This window comes from Lycorma delicatula, chromosome 1 (assembly GCF_047948215.1).
Source record: "Lycorma delicatula isolate Av1 chromosome 1, ASM4794821v1, whole genome shotgun sequence".
NCBI lineage: Eukaryota > Metazoa > Arthropoda > Insecta > Hemiptera > Fulgoridae > Lycorma > Lycorma delicatula.
In genome coordinates this window covers 47,071,838-47,098,191 of record NC_134455.1, presented here as the reverse complement: position 1 = coordinate 47,098,191, position 26,354 = coordinate 47,071,838, and the positions used below count along the sequence as shown (strand labels likewise).

Genomic DNA, 26,354 nt, shown 5'->3' with positions numbered 1-26,354 from the left:
CTTCTCAGCGAAAGCATGATGCTGAATATGCTGGAATCACCGCTGATTTACACATTGCCAGTCGGTTTTATGTTGTCTATGACGGACGACAACCTGCAATGAAAGTGTCTTTTTCCAAAATCCTGTGCAAAAGGGTGCTTTTCATGGAAGAAATTATTCACATTCCTCACCCTGTTCATGTCGAAAAGACACGAGTTGTTGCAGTTTTACCATTGGGATCGACAATCATAAGTTTTCATCCTGCTGCTGAACAGGGATTCTGTTTTGTCGAATACAATGTTTATGGATTCCACATTTATCTGTCTGCTCATCGTTTTAACTGTGAAACCCACTCTCTTGTTAACCATTAAACCTTTGAGGGCTGACTGTCGACTGAGGGGTCATGGGGAAGGAATTTATATTCTCTGCAGTCATTGATGAAAATCAGCCCCATTATTCCAACACCTCAGGTGCAGCCTCATGGTTATGTTGCATACAGACTTTGTGTTGACCGGCAGGTAAATGATGCAGTAAGGCACTTCGATCATCATTATCCCCACATGACTGGGTAAGAACTCTTGGATATGAACTTCACCCCACATATGATGTTGCAGGTTATCCGTATCACATTCACGAACAAGATGCTGACCAATCTGAGACATGGGCATTTTTTTGGCAGGCAGGACCACCTCATCAAATCCCAAAAGAGTGTGGACCGAGTATGGCTCAGTGAATACAACAGTTTCGGAGCACAAAAACTGTGAGGGAATTGAAGAGATCTTCAGAAAACACTTCCGGGTGGTTTTTTCTTGCTTCTTTTTTGTGACCTCTGTTTTTCATTAACTGCATTTTCTTTGTCTTTGCAGTCCCCCATCCCATGTGTAAGCTTCACCCTCAGATCCTCGATCTTGTACATCCCCAGAGTAAGATGCCAGCGTAATAAAAACATGTTGTTTTTCCCTTTTTTCATTTCGAGATATGAAATCAATGAGGCCAATCTCCTATTCGGCGTCACAGAATTCTATGGGCGGAAAAAGGTCTATGGATGATTTTCCACTTTATGTAGAACATTGTAAGAACTGCATGCATAAATGTCCACAGACAACCTATTCGAATCCCTGTATGCGATTTCTAATTTATATTCGACTGCAGCCTTCTTCCAATCACATTTTAAGTGGCGGACCAGCTCTTTGAGAGGGTGTAGGTTACGGTAACTGTCAAAATAAACCGCATTCACTTCTCATTTTTTATAACGCACCCTGTGGGTGTCCAGATTGGCAGCACCGTCCGGGTTCACTATCCCAGATTCATTTTCATTTATCCTGGCCAGCAGAGCGTCACTCATGAAAACACCTCTGAAGTGGAGTATTTCGACCTTGCGCGCGATACACTCCAGTTCGACATTCGTTAATGGGCATTTGGGGAGTCTGTTCAAGCTCTACTGCTTTTTTTACGCCTTGATGGTGGTGGCATTCTGTTTTTGGCTGGCGGGGGATGGTAGTGGGGGGAAGGCAGCAGCGTTTTTTAACCCCCATCCACTCTTCGAGCGGCACAGTTTGAAGTATACACCTTTTTTCTTTTTTGTCAACCATCTGCTGAACTTTCTTTTCAATTTCATGGCGATCATTACGGCCTTTTCTGCAACCGGAATCGGGAGCCATCCCCTTCTGCCAAGAGGAGTCGTCACCCAAGATCGGATTGCACGCCAGTTTCCCAATCACGCTTCGCTACTATAATTGCGACACATGCAGATGCTCTATACCCAACTAGTTTCACTAAATTGGTCAATTTTTTATCAACTCTTTTCTAAATTCAGCTTTTCTTATGGGAATTCTTTAAGTAGATAAAAAAAAAATGAATGAATAAAAATATTCTTTTATTTGCCAAACAATAATAGGAATATGCGCAGTAAGGATTAGAAAAACAAACCACTTCCAGTCTTCATTTATTTTATTTTCAAATTATTATAATCTTTCATATACAAAATGTTATAACAAAAACATTTATAAATTACAGACAAAATTATAATGAAACAAAGTAGACAAAATCAATTCAGTCCAAACAGTAAAAACAAACAATGATAATGAACCATTAAGTGCTTTCACAAATTCAAGAATGATTTAAACTAAAAAGTTAAAACGAACATCAATTGTTTCCAATATATCTTCATAAAAATAAAAAAAATATATATACATAAAATGGAACATTGTAAAACATTATCCGGAATTATATAATACATCAAATCAATTACTAATACACTCTTAAAAACCACTGCAAATTTTTCAAAATGATAAAAAAATATCAGATTATTCAGGTCAACAGATCTGATTATTTTAGGCAGCTAATGTAAGGAAGTATGTTTAACGAATAGAATTTGAAATGGAAGGCTCAATTCCAAATTCTATTTGTTAAACATACCACACACATTACCTATGTTTATGACTAATTCACATATTTGTCACTGTATGTTCACGACACGTAATAAAAACCTTCTGTGTACCTGCCAGCAATACTATTGAAGAGAAAAAAAATGTTCATAAATATAATTCAATTAACAGCTTTTAACTCTACTTGAAATACAAGAGCACTATTAGGTGGAATCTGTGGTGGAGATCCTTTCTGACCATACCTGTAATCAACAAAAAAAATTCACTTAGTCCCTTTAACTCGTGCTTTATTTTCTTGAACACTATGCACTAGAGGAAGTCTCATTGAAATAAGCTATTAAAATACGTGGTTTTACTAGTTCTGGAAAAAGGAATAAAACAATATTATACATATATACCTAAAATATGTTTATTCTGCAAAATATTTACATATTTCTTATGCCACTGTAAAGATTTCATGTATCTCCAAAGCAAAATTAATTATATACATTTGTCTGTAACAAAGTTTACAGACAAACACTGTAAAAATCATTTATTGAAAAAAAGTAATAAATTACACATTGCACTCCCCGAGCTGTAATAATACACTTCATTTGTCTTTTCCAGCTTACAACGGACTTGCAAAATTGTTCCTCTACTACCCCTAAAAACGCCTGTAACTGACTCAAAAACAGCCGCCAGTCTGAAAATGGTGTTATGGCTCCGGTTTCATTTCATGTTTTTTAAATTTTGATAAAAGAAGGAATTTTAAATATTATGAGGAACTACTTTAAATTTTACTTTTTAAATTTAGTCCTTTTGAACGGCTCTCAGCTCTGTGCAGCTGCAATCAGCTCCCTGTATGCTAAAAAGCAAAGTTTTGCTTTACGCTGGCTCCCACTATAATAGTCAGTCCAATATCAGCCATCAGAGACTCAACATGCATTTAACAGTCATGTATAATTAATTTATAACATTACATATATGAAACGTTACATACATGAAAGTGAATATTATGATAAAATAATTTTTGATGTAATCAAAACATAGACTTTTTTTATTTATTTCAATGAACCAGCGAATAAAATAATGCTTAGAATAATTTTAACCCAACCGAGGTATTAAACCAAGGCGGCAATTATTCGACAAATAGTACGCTTTCAATTTCTTTTATTTTTGGAAATAAAAAAACACAGGGGACCAAATCTGTGAGTAGAGGGTTTTAAAGAACTGTGGTAGCTAATTTGGCAATAACTGCTTGACAATGACGGCTGTGCGAAAGAGTGCCTTGGTAAAGCACTAATGACACAACTGGTCTTGCCACAAATTGGGTCTCTTTCTGCACACAAACTTTCATTACTTGCAGGTAGTAAGCAGAATTAACTGTATAACCCTGGGGAATCCACTATTCCACGTGAGCAAAAAAAAAAAAAACATTAGCTTGCCTTGACTTTTGATCTTCACATCCTGACTTTTTTTGCCTGTGGCTGATGTGGTATTTCCCATTTCATGCTTGTTTCTTCATCACTCAAGATCATACTCATAAATCCAGGTTTTATCTACCGTAATTACATTTTTAAATATGTCTGAATTTTCCCACCAATCTTTATAAACATCCAGACAATTCTTTTGTTTATCTGAAAAGTGTTTTGGAATGATTTTGCATAATACCCAACTCTTGTGTGAGGATGAGGTGCACAATTTCTTGATTGTTCCAGTGATCTCAGCGAAATCTCTGACCACAAGGGGACAGTTTGAGTAGATGGCTTGCTCAATTTTCTGCATAGGAATACTGGAGGAGCACCCCAAACATTCACTGTCCTCTGTAGAGGTTCTCCCCTCTTTGAACCTCACCACCCATTAGAAGAAACTTGTTTTTACAATCTACATGATCAGCATTCATCACTTCAAGAATTTAATCCCTTGTCTCCCGCTGGTCAATATATTAACCACTGGTCATCAATTTTTCAAATTCAAATTTCTCATGAACCATTTAATATAGAAAAAATATTTTTATATGGATTTAATCACAACGCTTTGAATTATGAGAAAATGCAATAAGCATAATAACCTTGTATAGTGTAGATATTTCATAAGGGATCAAACACACAGTAATTTTTTATCACTGACGTCATTATTTAAGTAATAATATTTTGGTATTTTTTTGTTTATTTGATTCTTATATACATTAGCAGTTTTTTATCTTTTATATAATTGCTATGCAAACATAAATTCAACAGAATAACGAACGAACGTGACTTTTATGAAAGGAAGCAATAATTTTAAATTATTTTTTTTTTAAACCATACTTGTTCTTTATTCAAAATATTTTTATACAAGTATCAAATACTCGCATGCATAGCCAAGCCTAGGATTTTATTTCACTAGCGCAGTCCATTGCGAAGCGAGATACGGTATTGTAGTGCGTTACTGTAGTGTGTTCACTAGTATTTATGTTATTTATTTTTTTCTTTATAAACTACATATTTTATATTACTTATATAAAAAAATGGCACCCGGCCCATCACGTGATGTGGACGAATACAATCTTTCGGACTTAGACTCAGACAGTAGTGTAACAACAGATGACTCAATATCTGATTACTCTACTTCTACTGATGATGATGTTACAGGTAATCTTATGATTGACAGTGATTGGCGCATTCCAGGTATAAACTTGCCAGTTTATCGTCCTACACAATTTTGTGGATATCAACCGGGTGTGCGGCAAGATGTTCAGGTTGATTGCACCAGTGTAACAACGATATTTTGGTATTTTGTTTTGGATGTGTTCAATGACATAGTGACTCAAACGAGCAAATACTACAACAGATGGTACAATAACATGGGTAGAGAAACAAAAAAACAAGAAGACATTACGGCAGATAGCAATTATCATTACAACAGGACATTTACAAAAACCACAACTTTCAGACTACTAGTCACAATACACATACAAAATTACACCTACTTTTGGGGAAATAATGGGACGTAACAGATTTTTACACATACTTAGATTTTTACATTTTGAAGACTTAGATGAATCAGAAGACAAACAAAAAAACAATATGGAAAACATTGGAAAATACGGTACATATTTGACTTTCTAAATGAAAAATTTACTGACCTTTATTCACCTTCAATTCGGCTTTCTATTGACAAAATTATGATTGCTTACAAAGGTAAATATCAAGGTAAGCAATACATACCTTCGAAAAGGAAGAGATTCGGAATCAAGGTGTATAAAATTTGTGATGAAACAGGGTATACAGTAGACATGGACATTTATGAGGGACACAAACCAAAAAACTCGGATGAGATGGTGACTGAACGGACAGTTTTGAATCTATGCAGGAGAATTGATAGACGAGGTTACCATTTATATATGGACAATTTATTTAGTTCTCCTGCATTATTTTGAAAACTATCCGAGATGGACATTTTTGCCTGTGGCACAGTACGTCCCAACAGGAAAGGAATGCCCGTCGAATTAAAACCAGCACAACAGAAACACCTAAACATAAAAAAACAAGAAATACGATGTAGAGTAAATAACACAATGACCTGTATTTTATTTGCAGACAAACGAAATGTGACGTTTCTTTCAACAATACACGGGAGGGTAAAAGAGGGACCATTAGACCGTGATCCTACTGGAAAATTGATAAAACCGACAATAGTTACTGACTACAACAGATACATGGGTTATGTTGACAAATCAGATCAAATGACATGTTCATATAACATGGATAGACAGACAAAAAAGTGGACATTAAATTTTTTTTTTCATTTATTAGACTTGACATTACTAAAATGTCACACAAGACAGCAACAAAAACTATTAGAAAAAAAAGCCATGTGACGTGTCGGAGAGAGATAGTAACACACGTCATTACTTGCTCTCCGACCAGTAACCCTATGGGACATAGGGTTGCGCAACATGACCATTGACCAATTGACAAGCCGGCAGTTCATAAAGAAAGGGACCTGCAGAAGATGTATTGTGTGCTCCGCCAATAAAAAATCCACAAGAAGTAAGTTTTATTGTGTGGAGTGCGACGTAGGGCTGTGTGTGGTCCCTTGCTTTGAAATATATCATACACAGGAGAATTTTTAGAAATGTAAGTAACAAATTATTTCTTTTTAGATTTTTTTTTGTTTAGCAGTTTTGACTATCTTATTTTGAATGTGTTAGTTTGAGTAATAGCGAGATAAACGAACATTTACCGAAATCTCTATTTTTTTTAGTCACAATTTTCTGAAATGTAGTGTTTTTTTTATTTATATAATCAGTTTTTATCGGATATAAATAAATTTTACGTCAAATTAACCAGAAACGTCTATAGTTTTTATAAATATAAAAAAACATAGGTCACTGATCACTAAAAAAATCAAAAACTAAAAAAAAGTATTTTTTTTATACCACATTTGTGTAACATCATCAAATATTAACAAAAATTAATTTTTGTTGAACAATATAAATTAATAACGCATTGTTAACGTTCCTTCATTTTTTCAAATTTTATGGATGAAAAACAATTCAGTAATAGCAAGATAAACATTTACTGAAATCTCGATTCGCGTGCGAAATAAAGCGGGAGGTTAAGGGTTAAATTTGTTTTTCTATACTTTCCCAAGGAATTTTTCATCAAAACTTGCTGCTCTTTAAAATCACAAAAGCAAAACAAACTTTTACAAAAACAGAACTAGGCAACATGATTAGACCGGTCGAAATAACTCGTTCAGAGAAAAAAATTTTTACCTGGACTTTTATAAGTGGAAATTATATAGGGGCTTATAATAAACATAAAAAAGGTTAATGTCTACAACTTTTGAAGAAGTCACTTTTTATCAACCTAAAGTTTCCGAGAAAAATGCAAAAAGACTTTTTTATTTATTTATTTTTTTCATTTCTGCAAAAATAATTTGATTTTGACAAAACTTGGTGAAAGTATACCACCTTTCTGTGTCTTAAATAACCACAAATTTTTTTAGATAAAAAAATCAAGACGTTTCTGAGATTTTTTTTCAGATCCAAAACATTTTGCGTAGAAAAATCATTGTACAGAGTTCTGTCAGTGCTTATTTTTTTTTTTTAACATACACTTTTTGGTAAAATAAAAAAATCTATAATCACTATTCAAAAACATGCTTAAAAATGGAAAACTGATTACACCATTCAATTGTACAGAAAAAATACAAAAAGTTTCATTGTTTGACCTGAACTTTATTTTTGTGCAGTATTGCTATAAACATTCAATTCGAATATTGAAGCATCAGATAAATAAATAAAAATTATTTTTTTTTAATTTGTTTGTTGTAGAATTAATTAGTGTACATCTTTTTTTTTAATTTTGATGAATTTATAGAGGTATAAGCAATTTTTAAATTAAATTTGCTAAATTCTGATTTTTGCTTTAAAAATTTTTATAACATACTTACAATTAAATAATACCAGACCAATCTTGGTCTTTTTGACAACTTTTTAACATTATCTTCGTCTGATCCTTCTTAGACTGATTTCTTCCTGATCTTCAAACATTTCTTTGATATCACTAATTTCTCGGGCAATTGATTTTCCTGGTTCAAGCAAAGACTTGGCTGCTCGATTTCATGTGAAATGTCTTCAGAATCACTGAAATCTTCTGAAATTTTGTTAACGTTCAAACAATTGTCCAAACCATGACATTTTGTACATAAATCTGTACAACGTAGTTCATGTTTTTGACACCTGCATCTATTACCTTCACAACTGGTTTCGCAGCTGCAAGAGATTTCTTTTAATAAATCTTCAGGCATTACTGAGACTTCCATAAAGCGAGGCATGAGGATTTTGGAATTATTCACCATTACTTCTTTCCAGCCCCCAGTTAGCTGGAGTTCCAAGCAACGTTTGAAGCTGAAAGTATGATCTATAGCAGTGTTGTGTAGCTGTTCCAAAAATTGATGATAATTTTTCTAATTTAAAGTAAACCTTGCAGTTAATACTTTGTATTCCTGAAATCTCAAATCATCCAGAGATAATTTATCATTTGTGCATTTGGAAATTAATTTGCAACCATTTCGAGCAATGTCTTTTGGCTCTGAATTAATGTGATAAAAACTTTACCAACTCTGTCAACTCAGGAGTTTTAATCAGTGAATTCAATGTCCAACAATAGAACGATTGTAATTTTCATACTTAAAACTATATGACGAATACATCGAGTCGCTTACATTGAACTTATTTTTTTTTACAGATTTCTAATGCTGTATTAATAGTTAGTGAATCTGCATCTTCTTCTGCTTGTTTAATTGTATATCCTTCAAATCTAAATGCTTTTGACAACTATTTTATTAATTCATTCTTATTTTTATCATTTGGCAAAAATTTCTCTTGTAAAAATGTTATTTTTGTGTGTGGTTCAATATTAAAAAAAAGAGACATTCAAAGAATTTCTTTGCCTTAAGCGTTCAGCTGTTTTTGTTGAAGATGCAGTTGAGTTTTCATTATCAGCCTCATTGTCCGGATAACCATCAAATATTATACAGCTATTGTCTGCATAATAATTGCATCTAAAGACAAATATTTTTTGGTGATCACTTCAATGGTATAATGTTTTTGCCAAACAACTTTGAGTAACAAAAATCCACCATCAATAGCATGTACTACATTTCCAGTAGTTTGTAAAGCTTCAGTGCTAGTGAATTGATGAAGCAGCTGCGATTTAATGTTTTTTCTGAAGTCATTTTCTGTAAAAAGAGATAGTGGGAACGCAAATGCATGCCGACTTGGCTCTCTTGTTTAGATCCTTCGATATACAAAATTATTTCAACTTAAGATGTTTATAGTAATACTGTACAAAAATAAAGTTTCAGGTCAAACAATAAAAAGCAGTTTCTTTTGTATATTTTTTCATACAATTGAATGGTGTAATCAGTTTTTGATTTTTTTTAAATTTAAATAAATTATCAACAATTACTAAAAAATTCATTGTTACAAGTCATTTTATTTACATTTTTGAGCATATTTTTGAATTGTGATCATAGATTTTCCTTATTTTACTAAAAAGTATATGACAAAACGAAAAAAAAAATAGCACAGGAGAACGCTGTATGATTCTTCTAGAATTTTTTTTTAATGAATACCTCAAAAACTTTTGAGACATTTTAAAAACTTTTTGAGACTATTTAAGACACAGAAAGTGATAATACTTTCACCAAGTTTCATCAAAATTAAATTATTTTTATGAAAATGAACAGAAAAAAAAAGATTTTTCACATTTTTCTCGGAAATTTTGAGGTTATGTTAAAATGTGACCTCTACAGAAGTTGTAGATTGTTGAATGATCTACAAATTTAGTTTTGGATACTTTTTTGGCATCAACTTTCACCTGAAATTGCAATAATACCATTTTCAACCCCCTAAATCAACCCTTCACCATCTGTGCTCACACATTTATTTTTTTTATGTTTATTATAAGCCCCTTTACCATTTCCACTTATAAAATGTCTAGGTAACAATTTTTTTTCGCCAAGTATAATTTGGTTGGACTAGAGATATTGTAACGAACTGAAAACAATTGCATGACTGCATAAAAAAAATGACTTGTTACAATGAATTTTTTTTATTGCTGTGCCACTGCTAACTTCTTCCCACTGTTACCATTGTGCGCACAATAAAATGAATCAATGAACTTTATAATGTTCCTTACAAGCCAACATAACTATAACAAATTTAACTCTCTGGCACGATATTCTGGAAATTCCTTTTATATATTATGCAGCAAGTTTGTTGAATTAGGATTTGTAAAGATATGGATCTTTTAGCTTAAGTCTTTAAACTGCAAAGTTAGGGTGTTTAATTAAAAGCGAGCAGAATGGTGGTACACACCCAAGCAGCTATAACATAAAAATGTAATTAGTCCTATGATAACCTAGACAAAAGCCATTTAGGAGGATTATTCTTATTAGTCAGCTGACAACATTAGCTAGGTCTTTGAAAAAAATATTCATGATTGGCAATACAATGTACATGCTGATGAAAAAACACACATTTTTGTTCTATTCATGATGCACTTAATGCTCTTATTGAAAAGGATGAAGAATACTTTTATACTGCTTAAAAAATCAAGAATCTGCATAACTAACAGACTGTAATAAGTCTGTTTCAAATCATTACAAGCATCAGAGATCGTATTCCCGAATTCAAATCAAAAGTAGAAACTAATCGATTTCAACAACATGCTTTGACTAGAACATCTTTAATTGAAGAAATAAACAGTGATGAACTTTGTTTAAAAAACTTTGAAATGTTGAGATATGATAAATCTTTATTTACAAGCCAGAAATCATGTGGTAGTGGTGTATTAGTAGCTGTAAATTAATTTGAATGCGATTTAATTATAGCTGAATATAATTCAATCTTTTTATTACTTAGTGCTGTATACATTTAGTGTTAAACTGAAAAATACACAATACAATGAATTTATTCAGTGTATTACAAAATGTTTCTCAAACTATGTAAATACTTCAGGAAATGTAAAATTTATTTTACTAGGTGATTTTAATATACCTGAATATAAATGGTAATAAAATGATTTGTCATTTTAGGCTGTTTCTTTTTACAAATGTTGATATTAGACTGCTGCATTTTTCAAACTTTTGTAATAACTAAAATTTATATCAATTAAGTATCTATTCTAATTTAAAAGGTAATTTAGTTTTCACCTATTTTGGTGAATTTTTGTTGATGTTGCAATGGATGACATTTTGAGCTGATTCTTTTCACTCTTGTGTTGCGTTAATATTGACATTTACTGTTAGTCAATCTATGTATAAGATGTTTTAAATAAACCCATTTTTTAAATACTGATTCTAATGGCATGATAGATATTGATTTATATTATAAATAAAATTAACAAGTTATTTCCTTATCACAAAATTTTGATCAGATTGTAGATTCCCTAATTGTTTTCTGCTCAACTTATTAACTTTGTTATAAGCAAAAAGAAGTAACAGCTATAAATCAGAATTTTATAACCATCTGTTTAAAAAGGAACGATCTCGTTGTAATTATCTAAGTAACTATGACCTCCACTTTATTTGCAAATATATGTGAGAATTCATTACAAAGTGAATCAACTTTCTTTTAAATATATAACTGCTACTACTGACAGCAGTAGAATCCTCATGTATGCATTATAATAACTTTGCTGAAAACAGTAAAGATATTGGAGAATTGTAGATAAACTTAAAAGTATATAAAAAATAAAAACTGAAATAATGATACGGAAATAACATTTGAATATCCAGTTTGCTTTAACCAAATAATTATTTTGAATTAAGTCCAGAAAAGAATAGACATTTCATGTAGTCTAGGACCTGATAATGTTAAACTGCTATTAGTTAAGAATAGTAATTTTTTTGCACCTTTGCTCACACTAAATTATATAACATTATCATCTGGAATATTTCCTAAATTACAGAAGACTAGTTTTATTAAACCGTTATTTAAAACTGGTGAAATACAATATTAATTACTACTGATCTATTAACAAATGCAATGTATTTAATAAATTGTTTGATAAGTTAGTTTATAATAAAATTATGCCATTTATTTCTAAAATTATTAATGAAGGTAAAACAAATCTAGCAGGTAAATCAAAACTAGCAGCATTTGGCTTCAATGGTTCATTATTATAATGGTTAAAATCTTTTCTCACTGACAGAATCCAATATTTTATATAACGAAATCAATTAATGTATCCTCTGGAATTGACCAAGGTATGCATCTTGGTTTATCATTTTTCTCATAAAAACTTTTATTATTTGTGGATAATGCCAAACTTTATTAAATGATTTATAATTTTTTTATACTATGTTGCTTCAAGCTAATTTTGATGCTTTGATAAACTTCAGTTAAATGGTGAATGTAATTTCACCATGCGAGTTAAATGTAGTTTCAAAAACTGCTTTAATACCTCTTTTGGAAATGATAATAATATTCAATTAAATTATATAGTTAACATTCCTATACAAAAAAATGCACCTACATTGAAGATCTAGTGTCAATAAATTAAAATTTCAGTTATCAGATAAATTACAAAATTTCTAAAGCTATAAAAAAAATTAAATTTCATAAAAAGCTAAATAAAAAATTATAACAATGAAGATTCTTTTAGAACACTACCCCATTTTCTTTATATTTATCTAGCTTAGAATTAATTAAAAAACCCTGTCAACTTTTTCTGATATTCAGCATGAAAATTATGAATCCCTATGAATTATTCTAGGTTTTTGTGGCATTTCAATCTATTAAAAAATTCAGATTTAAGTTCAGCAATGAATAGAATAGATTTATTGTTTACTTATAAAATAATGTTTTTGTCTCATCTGAATAACTTCAAACTGTTTATTTGTATGTTTCAAATAGAAATCTAAGATAATAATTACTACTTTTGGTACAAATTAATTCACATTGGAGATATCCTATTTAATGTTTAATTTATCAAATAATAATAATGCAGACTGGTGTGATTTATATATAATTCATCGTTGCATACTGTCACAATTAAGTCCAAAAATTTATTATATGTATAATTATAAATACATTTAATCACAATACAATACACACATTTAATTTACAACTACATACATATAAATACAGTTTTATATAATTAGTATTATCTTATAGTGTTTCCATTATTATAAATTGTACTACTACTATGGTTTAGAAACCTATCTGGGAATTTGATTATAACATTAAATATAAATTAATTTTCATGATCAAATTATGAATATGTATCATTAACATAAATTCAATCATATATTGAAAACTTGTTTGTGCATAATTCATGATAAATTTTTATTTTATCTATCGGATTAAGCTTTGATAAAGTTAAATGTTAGTCAATTAAAATTATCAAAAAAATAAAATTGCATTACTGTGGTGAGTAAAACCTGGTACCATCATTTCAGCTATTGAAATCCAAGCGGCTAACCACTATTTCCATGTCTCCAAAACACTGATAACCTAAATTCTATCATCAATGATAAGTTTGTATCAACTTTTTCACCATTAAAACATGCAAATTTGGGGATAACTGACATTTTTGACTATTCTTATCCTTACACAAAAAATATTTTTTCTTTTTCAAATGTAAATACAGATTTTTTTAATTTTATACCTGTGGATTCATTGGTGTCGTACATTTACATTTATAAAAATTAATAATGAAACCATAAAGATATATTTTATTAATTTATTTTATTTTCTAAAATGACAGAAATAAAAAAATCATTTAACACTTAATTGGCAAATTTATTTTTACAGCTTTCTTGATCCTTCTAAGCAAATGCTATAATAGTCCCATTTTGTTTATTTTAGAAGGTATACCCTATCTCCATTTCTGATATAAGCTATAATACTGATCCTACTGAAGTTATAATTAGCCACTGAAAAACCCCATGCTACTCGAAACTTACAATATAACGCTTTCCCCCTGCAACATCACTGCAGCAGTTGTAACATAAAATTATAATTTCAAATTAAATGAACAAACTTTTCTTAAATACCTCAATAAAGTTAAATAAGATCTTAAAGAAGTGTTGTATAAAAATTAACAGATTTTACAAACTTTTTAAGCTGCAAATCACAACATAACTTGAAGCTCTGCCAAGAAATGTCAGATTCACCTGACTCATGTTATTAATTAAAATACTTTATGTATAAAGTATATTAAATAACATTTTATGTTTACTTTCAACTTAATAGATTCCAGTATTTTTTTTTTTATGATAGATGGATAAGCTGTAGCTGTAGGGAAATTCTCAGTCACTTTAATGTATAGAAAAGTTGAGTAAATAAGAAATTTTATTTTTATATAAAATTAAAGAGATTAAAGAGATCTCATCATGACAAAAAAGATACGTTAAAACCAAAGATGTCATTTGTATTAAGACAAGTCTTATTACCCACGATGAAATGGAAACTGTATATGCATTTAGGGTAAGAAGTTGCAGTGTGTGTGTTTCTCTATAACAGCTGGGCCGATTTTGATGCGGTTTTTAGCATTACCTCAGAGCAGGTACTTAAATCAGTTTTATGATTGTAAGCCACTAAGGAGTGCTGCAGTAGTTTCTTCAAAGCAGCTTTGTGGGTTTTTAAAATGTTTAATTCAATCATGTATGTTTTATACTATTTAATAATAAAAAAATTATATATGTTTGTTAACTGAAAATCAAGTTAAGCTGTATAAAACACAAAAAACTAATAAAAGTTTTTATTTTTTTCTTTTAATTCCCTTTTTTTGACAATTTATAATAAATCTACATAGTCATCTGTATCTGTCAAGTAAATTAGCAGATTTTCATTTACTAAGTTGGATAGACTAAAATTCTGTGTTATCTACAATAATGCTTATCCTAATATTTGAATACTTACGCCATATTTGGTGGACATGTAATCATTCTTAAGCCTCCTACTTTCATACCATTTACACCAATATCCCATCCTTTAATTACTTCTCCTTTTCCTAATCTGAACTTAAATGGAGGGCCACCTCTTTTACATTCATCAAACATTTTGTTGTTTGATTTAAGCCTTCCTTGGTAAAAAACAGCTACCTAAAAAAAATAAATGAAAACAAACTTAAGGAACAACAAAATAAGTAAATAACTACAAATGCATAGACGTTTAATACCCACAAAAATATAAAAATTTGTTACTCTTTACGAATTCTACAACTGCAAGTAAAAAGGAAGGTTATTCATAAGGTTAGAGAAAGACGATTACAAATTTTAGTCAAAGAAGACATTAGTAGGCATAAATAAAGTTTACTATAATGAATTACTGTTAAGAAGAAAACAGGTGAGTATTCAGATGCATTAAGCTTCTATATATACATATATAATTCACATTTTTATATTGCTGTTGATCACTTTCCTTTATTATCATCATCATTATCACTCGTGTAGTTGAATTATTTTTAGATAGATGGTGGTTCACATGGGTGGTAGAAGCAAATGTTCAAATAAGTAAAAAACCAGGGAAGATCCATGTATGAAGGTACAGCACAGTTTAGTTTTTTGTATTAAGTGACATTTGCTTTATTCCAGTATTACAATCAACTCTTTTAATTTACAACGGTAATATATTTTCCCTTTTCTGTATTGATTTCTTTATATTATTTTGATATTTAGCAGATTGGCTATTTTCATTATAGAAAAATTAACAACTGACAGGCAAAAAAAAAACTCCATTTCAAGTTTCTTTATATTCTTGTGAGGTTTAAGTTTAACCCTACTACAATCCACATCACTTTTGTTGTGGTTGCTTACATACCAGATTGCCTTTTATAAAGTGCATTCAGTTTGTCTATATTGATAAGCAAGTACAGGGTGAAAACCAAACCCATAATTTAACTGCTGCAGAATCAGTAAGTTATGTTGAAATGAAATTTAATGAATGATGTATAAATTAAATAATAAAAACATAATTTAAATGATTCATTTATTATCTTATTGTTACAAAGTATGTTCAAAATGACCACCCTGGGCATCGATGCACTTTTGTGTTTGACTTATCATATTGAATTATGACTCAAAATGTTGACAATTATGTTGATTTCTCATCCACCTCCAGTTCATCAATATTGTGGGAACTAGATGCTTAAAATCTCTCCTTTAAGTAGTCCCAAAGGAAAAAAATTGTAAGTAGATAACTCTGAGGAACGTGGAGGCCACCATCCTCTGCCGACAGCTCATTCATTTGTGAAAGCTGCATGAACGCGATTCAGTGAAACATTTGATGTGCGAAACATTGCTCTGTCTTGCTGGAAGAAACTGTATTCTTTTTCATTACCAGTTAATTGTGCACAGAATTCTTTGAGAATTGTGAGGTTAACTTGTGTATTGACAGTCTGGTCAATAAATACTGGTCTCACTAGATTACAGGAAACGGCACACCAAACACCAATTTTCACATCGTGAAGTGGATGCTCAAATATCGTGCGAGGATTCCTCACCATCCAACACCTGGTGTTCTGTGAATTAACATGGCCGGATAAATGAAATCATGCCCTGTCTATCATGAAATATGACATCAAGTATATTTGTCCAACATTTTCGAGAAGCCAGTTGCAATAATCAAGTCGTTTCAGTTTGTCTGTCTCATTCGGTTGTTGCACAGTTGTAACGTGGTATGATTTCAATCTTAATTCATGAAGAATTTTACAAGTATTTAACACCAGATTGTTGGGATAACTTGGGTAGTGATTTTTTTGGAGTGGCAGTATTATCTTTCAAAATTGGCAATGGCCTGTAAAGTCTTAATGGAAGGTTGCCTATTCCATTTTGCATTTGAAACCAAACCTGTTGTATGCCATTTTTTAACTAAATCGTGTACGCTACTCTTCGCTGGGATACAGGCATTTGGAAATCTTTCTACGAATACTTGATGTGATTCTTCAAATGATCCAGAACAGATATAGGCCTCAACTATAGCTATCCTCTCCTGGAATGAATAAGGCACTTTACACAAATACAGCTGCACTCACAATATTGCACTGCAGCAAAACGTATTCTGCTCTGACACTTAACCACCTGACAAACAGGAACAACAATCAGTAGTAACATATACATCCACTAGTAACACTAGTTGAGTGAGAGGTGTTTCATAGTGTTGGATATTGGTTTTTATGTTGCTCAACTGTTATAATAAATTAAATATTCCCATATAACAAAAAATAACCATGAAATACAGTAACAAAACATAAAAAACTAACACCAAAAGCCGACTTTCATGGGATCCAGCATCATCAGTCAGTTCAAAACTCCAAAATTATTATTTCAAACAAAAACAAAAAAAAAAATTAAAAAAACTAAAAATTTAGAAATCATAAACCCCTATAACCACAAAACTTGAACATGTAACTCAATGCAAACTAGAATGACAATTTAAAACATCACGCAAAATTGTACCAAAATGTTTGGTACAATCTCATTTCACCAGGGAGCTGAAATCAAAGTGAAATTTTTCACTAGCCGTAACTCACAAAGCATTTTAAGGCAAATGTTTATTGTGAACATTTTCCATTATTTTTACAAGTAGAATAAATTATTTGCCTTAAATAATTAAGGTTCTGGAAGTTCTGGAAGTCCAAGAACTTCGTGATACAGCCTTTAAATAGTAATAGTTTTTATACACAGAACTTGGAAAAGCTGCATTTCAATAAAGTAATTTGAAATTCATTCAGTGGGATACAGAATCAGAGGCCCTCCTAAATTTATTTAATATTATTTGTTAGTGGTATTGTACTGAAAATTAAAAAAGTAATTTATAAAATTTGTATGAAATATATACAACAGGCCAAAAGTAACAATTTTCTCTTCAAAGCAAGCAAAATGTTGAAAGTTGGCAAAATTGTAAAACATTTTCAATTTCATCAAGTGGAACTTTATTAATAAAGATTTTCTTTGGAATAAGTTTTTTTTTTAATTTTATAATTCAGAGATTTGTGACAATTTTTGTGATTACTATATAACCAATTAGAAGGAAATATACATTGAAAAGCATAGTGATGAATAAAATTGATGATGAGACATGGGAGTAATGCATATGACATGGAATCAAGTCTGTCAGCACAGTAGGCCAGGAAAAATAATTACCGACGACTGAAAAAGATATGCAAAAGTCATTTAAACCAAGGTGATGATATTGGCAGTTACATTTGATATCAAAGATGTTTTTACAGAGTTTTTATATACAAGACAGATTTAAACAGCCACACTACCCGTAAATCATCAGACATCTCCATGAAAAAGTGAGGAGAAAGATTTGAAGTTTGGCGTGCAAGTTGCCACCATTGCTTGTTTTCTAAAACCTCCTTCCTCTGAATCATATTTCACCTGTAGTCTTTCCTGAATATTTTATTTTCAAAATTAAAATTTCCATTAAAAGGACAGATTTGACAAGAGTAAATTTTTTTTGGTAAAACTTTCTGAATATTATTTTGATAAGAGCTGCTCCTCAACCTGAAAAGGCATAGAGAAAAGTGTAAACACTTCAACTTTTTTCAATGTGCAAGAAGAGGACATTGAAAGGAATTAATTATGTAATGTAAATAATCAATAAACACACTTTTTTGAACAGACCTTGCACATCTAAAGAGTGAGTGATTCATTAATTAGAATCTTCATAAAATTTTGCACAATTTGTTAAACCGAATCTGTTTTAGGCTAAAAACCTTAGATTAGTCAAGGTTTTAAATTTAAAAGTATTTTCAGAAGATTCAACTGGTTAGAAAAAAACTTTCTCAGAAGCAAGTGGATATTTGGAATCTTACAATTTCAACTAATTTTTTCGTTTGAATCTTGTTTGATGCAGATTTTACTTCATGTACACAAAGTTTATACATCCATTTATTTTACATTTGAAGAAATTTTCTACAGCAGTACATAGAAGAAAAATTGGATGAAAGTGCCTTCGACTGTTCAATAAGAGATTTTTTTACCAATGGTTGGGCCTATGAGATTTCAGTCATTATCTGATTCTAAACCCAGTACATTAGGACACTCCACCTATCACTCAGCATCAACAATCTAGTTCTCCATCATCACACAGAGATCTATAGCAAACAAGCTCAGAAAAAGATAAGCATAATCATAAATTTTTTAGTTTTTAGCATTAAGTTCTCTACATACGAGACACTTTGAGCAAATTAGTATAAATGTGAAGGCAATAAAATCAAAAATCTGTATATCTGTGATACTGCAATAACAATTATACGTCACTAAACATGGCACTTACAATGGTATGTTAAAATAATTAGCATGCTTACCAACTGTCCATTCTTTGCTACTGGCCCATTTCCTTCTCTAATATCTTTAACAACTATCCCGCCTTCTAAAGTAGTCTTCTTTTTTAGTTGAGGACTACCAGATTCACTGCTTGGAGTCTTTTGATTTTTTGCTTTAACATCATTTTGGTTTGCTGATTTTGGTGTTTCTTGGCCTTGATTTCCTTTCTTCTTATTCTTTTTACCAGACTGCTGTTGATTAGGAATTGAGCCCTAAAGAATAAATAAATAATCAGACTATCTAAGCGTAACATATTTATAATTAAAAATGAGTGTTTAATTATCTAAGGAAGGTGGGGTACAAATACAATATTCTGCAGTAGTGGTTTTCAGCAGTTGTGGATTCATCAATTAGAAGTAGATTTTCACTTCTATAAACATAACTTGCACAAGTTACAAAACTTTCAATAAATGTTATGATCTTGTTTGCAGTGATTTTGAAGAATGGAGACAGATTGAATAAAAGATGAACTTGAAGAAAAACAGTAGGCCACTGAAAACAAAAGTACCGGCACACCAAAATTATACATGGATTAAAAGATCATTCACTCAAAACATTATAATATTCATCCTCATCCTCAGGCACTGCTACAGTTATTCAAAGTTCATAGTTGGGTATTCATAAAAAGTAATGTTTGAATGAGAACCAATCATGAGTAAAAGTGTTTTAAAAATTGAGCAGGATCATCTTTAAAAATGGAAAGTTCAATTATTATGTAAAACTTTAAAATTAGCGAGGAAATTATATTACAAGCTATTCTTCATTTACTGATTGTGACTGGTGTTCATAAAGATATTAGATGCAGATCATTCAAATTGCTAAGAGTTAAAATAAGAATTGAATCCAGAAATCCTCTGCTTTTTTAAAATTATTGTAATAAAATAAAACAATCAATCTAGTACACAGTTTCTTGTAAATGAATGTTTATTATATTCCAAATGTAACTTATTTTGCTGAAATCAAAAATGCAATCAGAATTTTTCATAGTGGGTTCTGACGTGTAAGCACAGAGAAGTATTCTGAATCATACAATTAACACACTAGTACTGATTAATCTTTCTGTGTCAAGTGTGTTGTGTTAGTGAATAAATATAACAAGGAAGTGAATAAATAATTTGGGTAACATCTGTTACATTTATAAGGATTTAACATCTGAAGCATCTAAGTTTGACGCCACTATTTAATAAATATTATTAACTATTTTTAGCTGTAAATGAGAATAAATATAAGAACTGGACCCCTTACATCAGCTCTTCAACCCGAATGAAATATCTAACAGATTGGGCTAAGGGTAGCTGGCACATGAATTTTGGCATACTGATGATGGTCTGGCATGACCACAAGACAATTTTTCAACTATTATTTCTGTATTACACAGATAAAAGAATAAGTGTCAAATTCATACACACACTGCAGTACCCAAATTTGCCATTACTATAAGGCTAGTGCCTTAAGGTGAGTATTTGTATACCCTCTAAACAGACATATCTTTAAAAGATAAATTTGAATACATGGTAGCCACTGAAAGTCGACATGAAGAGCAAAAGTAGAGCAAGTTTACTTTTGAGCAAAATCCTCTGTTTGTAAACTTCATCTGATATCTTAAGATCAATTAAATGATCTTGTTCAGGATGAAGAACCAGGTGTTTTTTTAAAACTTTTGGGATTTAGGCTGAAGTCTTCTCTATACTAACACTAAAACCCTTTAGTGTTTCTTTTGTAATCAAGAGAGCTTCTAGGTTTATATTTTGAAGAAATATGGTTTACTATACTGTAACAATGTTGTCTTGTCATGGATGCCTTCGTCATGAACATAACTCTATAGAATGGTGACAACACTTTATAGATTCTTCAAAAAGTAGTTTAAAGGTTGTCCTTTTGCATAATGGTAAAACATCTTCTGCTGTGCAGCTAGCTTATGTAATTAACATGAAAGAAACATAACAATATGAAAATCCTGTAAGAAAAAAATCATTACTACGTTATTATACATTGCAATTTAAAAGTTGTTGGGTTAATTAATAGGTTTGTAGCTTGACTGTAATACATTTTACTGCTTTTTGTGTGAATGGGACAGCAGAAACAAGACAAATAATTACATCAGGAAGGAGTGCCCAAACATGAAGCATTTATGCTTAAGACAGAAAAATACTGTAGATCCCATATTAATTAATTTAGGAAAATCTTCTACTCCATATAAAATTAAGGCTCTTCAAAAACATTGTTACGGGGACGGATAAAAATTGTGCTAGATTTCATTATTTGAAAGAAATATAAAAACTTTTTGAAGAACTTATGCCAAGTAGAAAAATCAGCACAGAGGAAAATGAAAGTATTATGCAGAAAATGTTAGATAATTGCAAATTTTCTAACTACTGTGACTATATGTGAGTTATTAGTCAAATAGACACATTTTAGGCAAGTTGAATAGTGCCTTATGTGTATGTTAAGTTTACATTTCTTTCAAAGTTTACCTATTTATCCCCCCAAAAAAATTGTAGGCGATTGAGATAATCTTTATTTATCTGAATTCAATGTGAAAAGTTCTAATAGGATCACATATATTACTTAGTTTAATTATTTAATTTTGTTCCTTAGTATTACTAATCCAAAATAAAAGTTTAATTGAAGATGTTGGTAGGTGTTAGGAATGTAGTTGATTATATAATGCTTCCATAGCAAAAGACTGGAAAGAAGAGAATAAATCATGCATTTTGAATATTTCAAACAAGAAAGGCGTTATACAGCATCAGTTAGCTAAAATAAAAAAAATGCTAGTTTATGTGTTCAGCACCTTTCTCAATTTGTCACTGAAAAATTCAAGATAGAAATAAAAAACCATTCTGCACAGATATCAAGGAAAATGTAGAAAATTTCTTGAAACATGTAGGACTGCTTCCAATTTTTGAGAAAAATGATTTGTATTGGACCAACAAGTTTAAAATATTGGTGAGATCATTATTACATGACAACATGGTTTCTTTTGCAACATTTTAAAGAAAGGGAAGATAATTGAAAGAAAAGAAAGAGCATTAGAAAATAAATTTGTTAATAATTATTAAATCATGTGGCTAATTTATAAATCAGGAATTTACATTCCTAGGAAAATCTCATCATGGCTTGATTAGATATTAAGGTTTGTAGATATTAATGTTCAGCACAATGTTTAATCCTGAAGAGGCAATTGATGCTAAAAAGAATGAATTTTTGGAAAATGAGAAACAACTGTAATCACCAAACACAATCATCGGTACTATCAAATTTAGAGCCAACTGCATATGATCAGGAAAAATTATAGGGATCCTACATGCTGGACAAGTACTCAAACACCTATATTCAAAAACACAAAATCCTTAGTGTAATGCTCAAGCTCAAGAAAATCACAGAAGTTGCAAAATAAGTATACTCTTAAATCATAATTTGTTAAAACAAACAAAATTTTCATGTAATCTGTGTACTTATTTATTAATAGGGTAGAATGATGATAAAATCTAAATTTTTATGTAATTTTATCTAGCTTATTAGTTTGGAATTGTGTAATGTTTTTACATATTCACCACTTGTAAACTGAAGAAATTATCTCACATGGTCTTTTGTTTTATGAATTACACTGATAAACATTTTTGTTTCCTATCAAGCGATACATGATTTTAATCTGTTTTTTGATGTTGAAAACTAATAAGAACTCAGAATCTTCCTATTGCCCACCATTTTTGAACAATTTTTAAATTTTAGTTTTCATTTTCCACTGTACAGTTAGCTTTGTGAATGTTATTTGTAAGCTATAAATAAACAATACTAGACAAATAATTAAATCGGATCATAGTCACATATTATTAAATCATATCTAATACTAAAGAGTGAGCCTTCATGGACAAGATTAATCATGTCTGTGCAGGTCAAAATATGTAGCTGAAAACGCAGCTGTGTTGTTTCTATGGATTTAGTGTGTAACACTGGATTTAGGAATGAATTAATTTTGTTCAATCTTATTGCTGTCTTAAGTTTGTTAACTGTTCAGTGTTATAATACCTCAAAATTGTCTAAATGATGTGAATGCCTTTTGTTATGTATGTGGTGAGCTTACCGTAAACTCAAATAGAAAAAACATTACACCTTTAATTAAAAAAGCATATTTGTACTTTCAGTATAACATTGGTGATCAGGATAAAGCATGGGCTCCTCATATAGTATGCACTAATTGTTCTGTATATTTAAGAGGATGGCTGCAAGGTATACGGAAGGCTTTGTCATTTGGTGTACCTATGGTTTGGCATGAACCAAAGTATCATGTAACAAATTGTTATTTTTGTTTAACAAGTGTGTCTGGAATTTCTAAAAAATCTAAACATACTTTAAAATATCCTTGATAGCAATCTGCAATCAGGCCTGTACCTCACAGTGAAATTATTCCAGTCCCTGAGCCATCTGTGAATGTATGTTTCAAAAGCAGTGATGAAGAATCAGGCAGTACTGAAGAAGACAACAATGATTTTGATTTTTAATTATATTCTAATAAGCCACATCTTATATCACAGGTGAATTAAAAACTTGGTTAGGGATTTAAATTTATCACAAAATCAAGCTGAAATGTTAGGATCAAGACTGCGAGGTTGGAATTTACTTAAAAAAATACAAAAGTTTCAGGCTTTCAAAGCTGACAAGACCTTCCTCACTACTTTATTGATGAAAATAATTTGGTTTATTGCACAAATACTGATGAGCTTATGTTGCACTTAGGATAAGCTCATAAATTTAAGGACTGGTGCCTTTTCATAGATTCGTCCAAGTTTAAAAGTGGTTCTAGTACAAAATGCTAACAAATATTCTTCGATACCAATTGCTTATAGTATTAATTGAAAGAGACATACGATGTAATAAGACATTCTTGAAAAAATAAATTATGAAAGACATAGCTGGAACATAAGTGGTGATTTGAAAGTTATAGTTACTATGTTAAGACATGCAGTTAGGCATGTGCTTAGTATACTAAGCACATGTGTTTTCTTTGCGAATGGGACAGCTGAGCTAGGGATAAACAATATGTTACCAAAGAGTGGAAGAAATGAGACAACTTAACTCCAAATGGGAAAAATATTATTCATGAACCCTTAGTTCAACCCAGAAAAATATTTTATCCCCTCTCCATATCAAGCTAGGACTAATGAAAAATTTTGAAAAAGCAATGAAGAAGGAAGGATAGGCCCAGATTTTTGTACAACAGGCAGAAATCTCTGAATTTAAGTGAAGGAAAAAATTAAAAAAGGAATATTTGTTGGTCCTACGTTTGCAAATATTTTCTCAGCAAACAAAAATCCAACAGTTACCACGATATTGTTAATCAACTTCTTACTTCATACAGAGCTACAAGGATGTAATATGTTTTTGAAAATACATTTCCTCCTCTTACATCTGGATTTTTTCCCAGACAACCTTGGAGATGTAAGTGACAAACATGGTGAATGTTTCCACAAAGACAATTTGGTGACGGAAAGCTGCTATAAAGGGAAATGGAATACTAACATGCTAGCCGATTACTGTTGGACATTAATTCAGGATGTGCCTGAGGCTATTTACAAAATAAAAGCATCAGCGAAATCATTCTAACACAGGTATGACCGTGCAAAATTATTAATTTTACAGATTTTAACTATATTTTTCCTTATTTTTTTTTTAAAACTAAGGATGATAGAAAAATTGTATTTTTCTACTTACAGGTCTGTAATGTACGCAAAAAAAGCAATTCAAGAAATGGTATCACACTTAGAGAAACATTAAAAAATTTTTAATTTTTTAAGGCCGAGTAAGGTTCTTACCTCTATATGTTATTAAAATTTAAGCGGTAAAAAGTTATTTGATTAGTGTGATAATTGGTATGAATATAAAGTTAATACTGGATACAGATGTAGTGAAACTGTTTTGGTATTATTTAAATTAGAACTGTTCTTTCTGTACATTTTTGCTCTCATATATAATTTTTACTTTAAAGTAATGACAAATAGAAGAATAACAAAGGTTATACTGCAAATAAAGCAACAATTTCAGAATCAAGATAAAACAAATATTTATCAAATGTATAATTTTAAAACACAACAAAAAATTGAAAGCTGAGATTTCAAATCTAATGCCAGATAATGGTGTCCAACGATATAAAAGAAAAATATATGTAAAATTTGTAGTCCTGTTTGATATGAAGGAAATCATTTAAGTATTGAATAAAACATCTAAGCAGCTTTATTTTCCTATCTATAATACATAAATACCAAAGGGTCTTGGTGTTAGGTATATAAGAGTTTGAGGATCAGAAGAATTATTTATATTTTCAAGTTAACACAGCTTTACAGTGAAATCAATAATACTAACAAGACTTATTTTAATTACACTAAGATGTGTACTTGAAATTTCATTTCATTAAGTTATTGGCATTTGATTCACTTTAGATATAAGAAACAGTATTATATTCAACCAGCACTGTCAGTTTTGGAATTGCAGTGCAGGGACATCAATTACTGTTTAATAAATAATATTTTTCATTAAAAATTATCTTATGGAGCAAATATCATGGCAGACAATCATTGGCTATGACAAAGTGAATTGTTTCTTTTTTTTTAATAGTAGAGAAATCTGTTTGTATTTTGTTTATTGAGAAAAAATTGTGTCTAAATAAATTCACAAATTAAATGTCTATATTAAGTAATCTTATTTGTTTGTAATTTGTATTATAATACATTTATGCTAACCTTTTCGATTTTAACCATTTCAACCTTCCTCTCTGAGTACTGGCTCCTATTTCAGAATAGTATAGTATTTTTAATATAAGACATAAATCTTTAATATTACCAAATTAAAATTTCCAATTATAAAAAAAAATCATACTTACATTAAGAAGAGGTGTCTGTTTATTTGCAGATTGCTGTTGTTGTTTAATGTTAGGTGTCTGTTTATTAGGAGTCTGTTGAACTTTCTTATTAGCAGATTGTGGTGTTTTTTGCTGTTTCTTTGAAGGTACTTGAACCTCTTCTTCTTCATCTGAATCAGCTATGTCATCGTCTTCCTCATCACTATCATCTTCTTCTTCATCACTATCGTCATCTTCCTCTTCATCTTCATCTAAAGCAGACATCAAAATCAGTTTATCAGTTGTAAGCTGGCAACTGAGTTAGTAAAGAT

At 30.6% G+C, this 26,354-nt stretch overlaps 1 protein-coding gene across 2 annotated transcripts in view; it reads right to left on the bottom strand.

The window, feature by feature from the left end:
* Positions 1-1,911: 1,911 nt before the first annotated feature.
* The window catches only part of LOC142317886 (46 kDa FK506-binding nuclear protein-like), a 77,180-nt gene continuing 52,737 nt past the window's right edge, over positions 1,912-26,354 (bottom strand). For both annotated transcript variants that reach the window (XM_075354430.1, XM_075354434.1), the window contains 4 exons: positions 26,065-26,294; positions 19,166-19,396; positions 14,770-14,951; positions 1,912-2,608 (listed from right to left, as the gene is read on the bottom strand). In XM_075354430.1, coding sequence (XP_075210545.1) covers positions 2,527-2,608; positions 14,770-14,951; positions 19,166-19,396; positions 26,065-26,294 — 725 coding nt within the window. In that variant the 3' untranslated portion in view covers positions 1,912-2,526. The remainder of the gene's footprint in view (positions 2,609-14,769; positions 14,952-19,165; positions 19,397-26,064; positions 26,295-26,354) is intronic.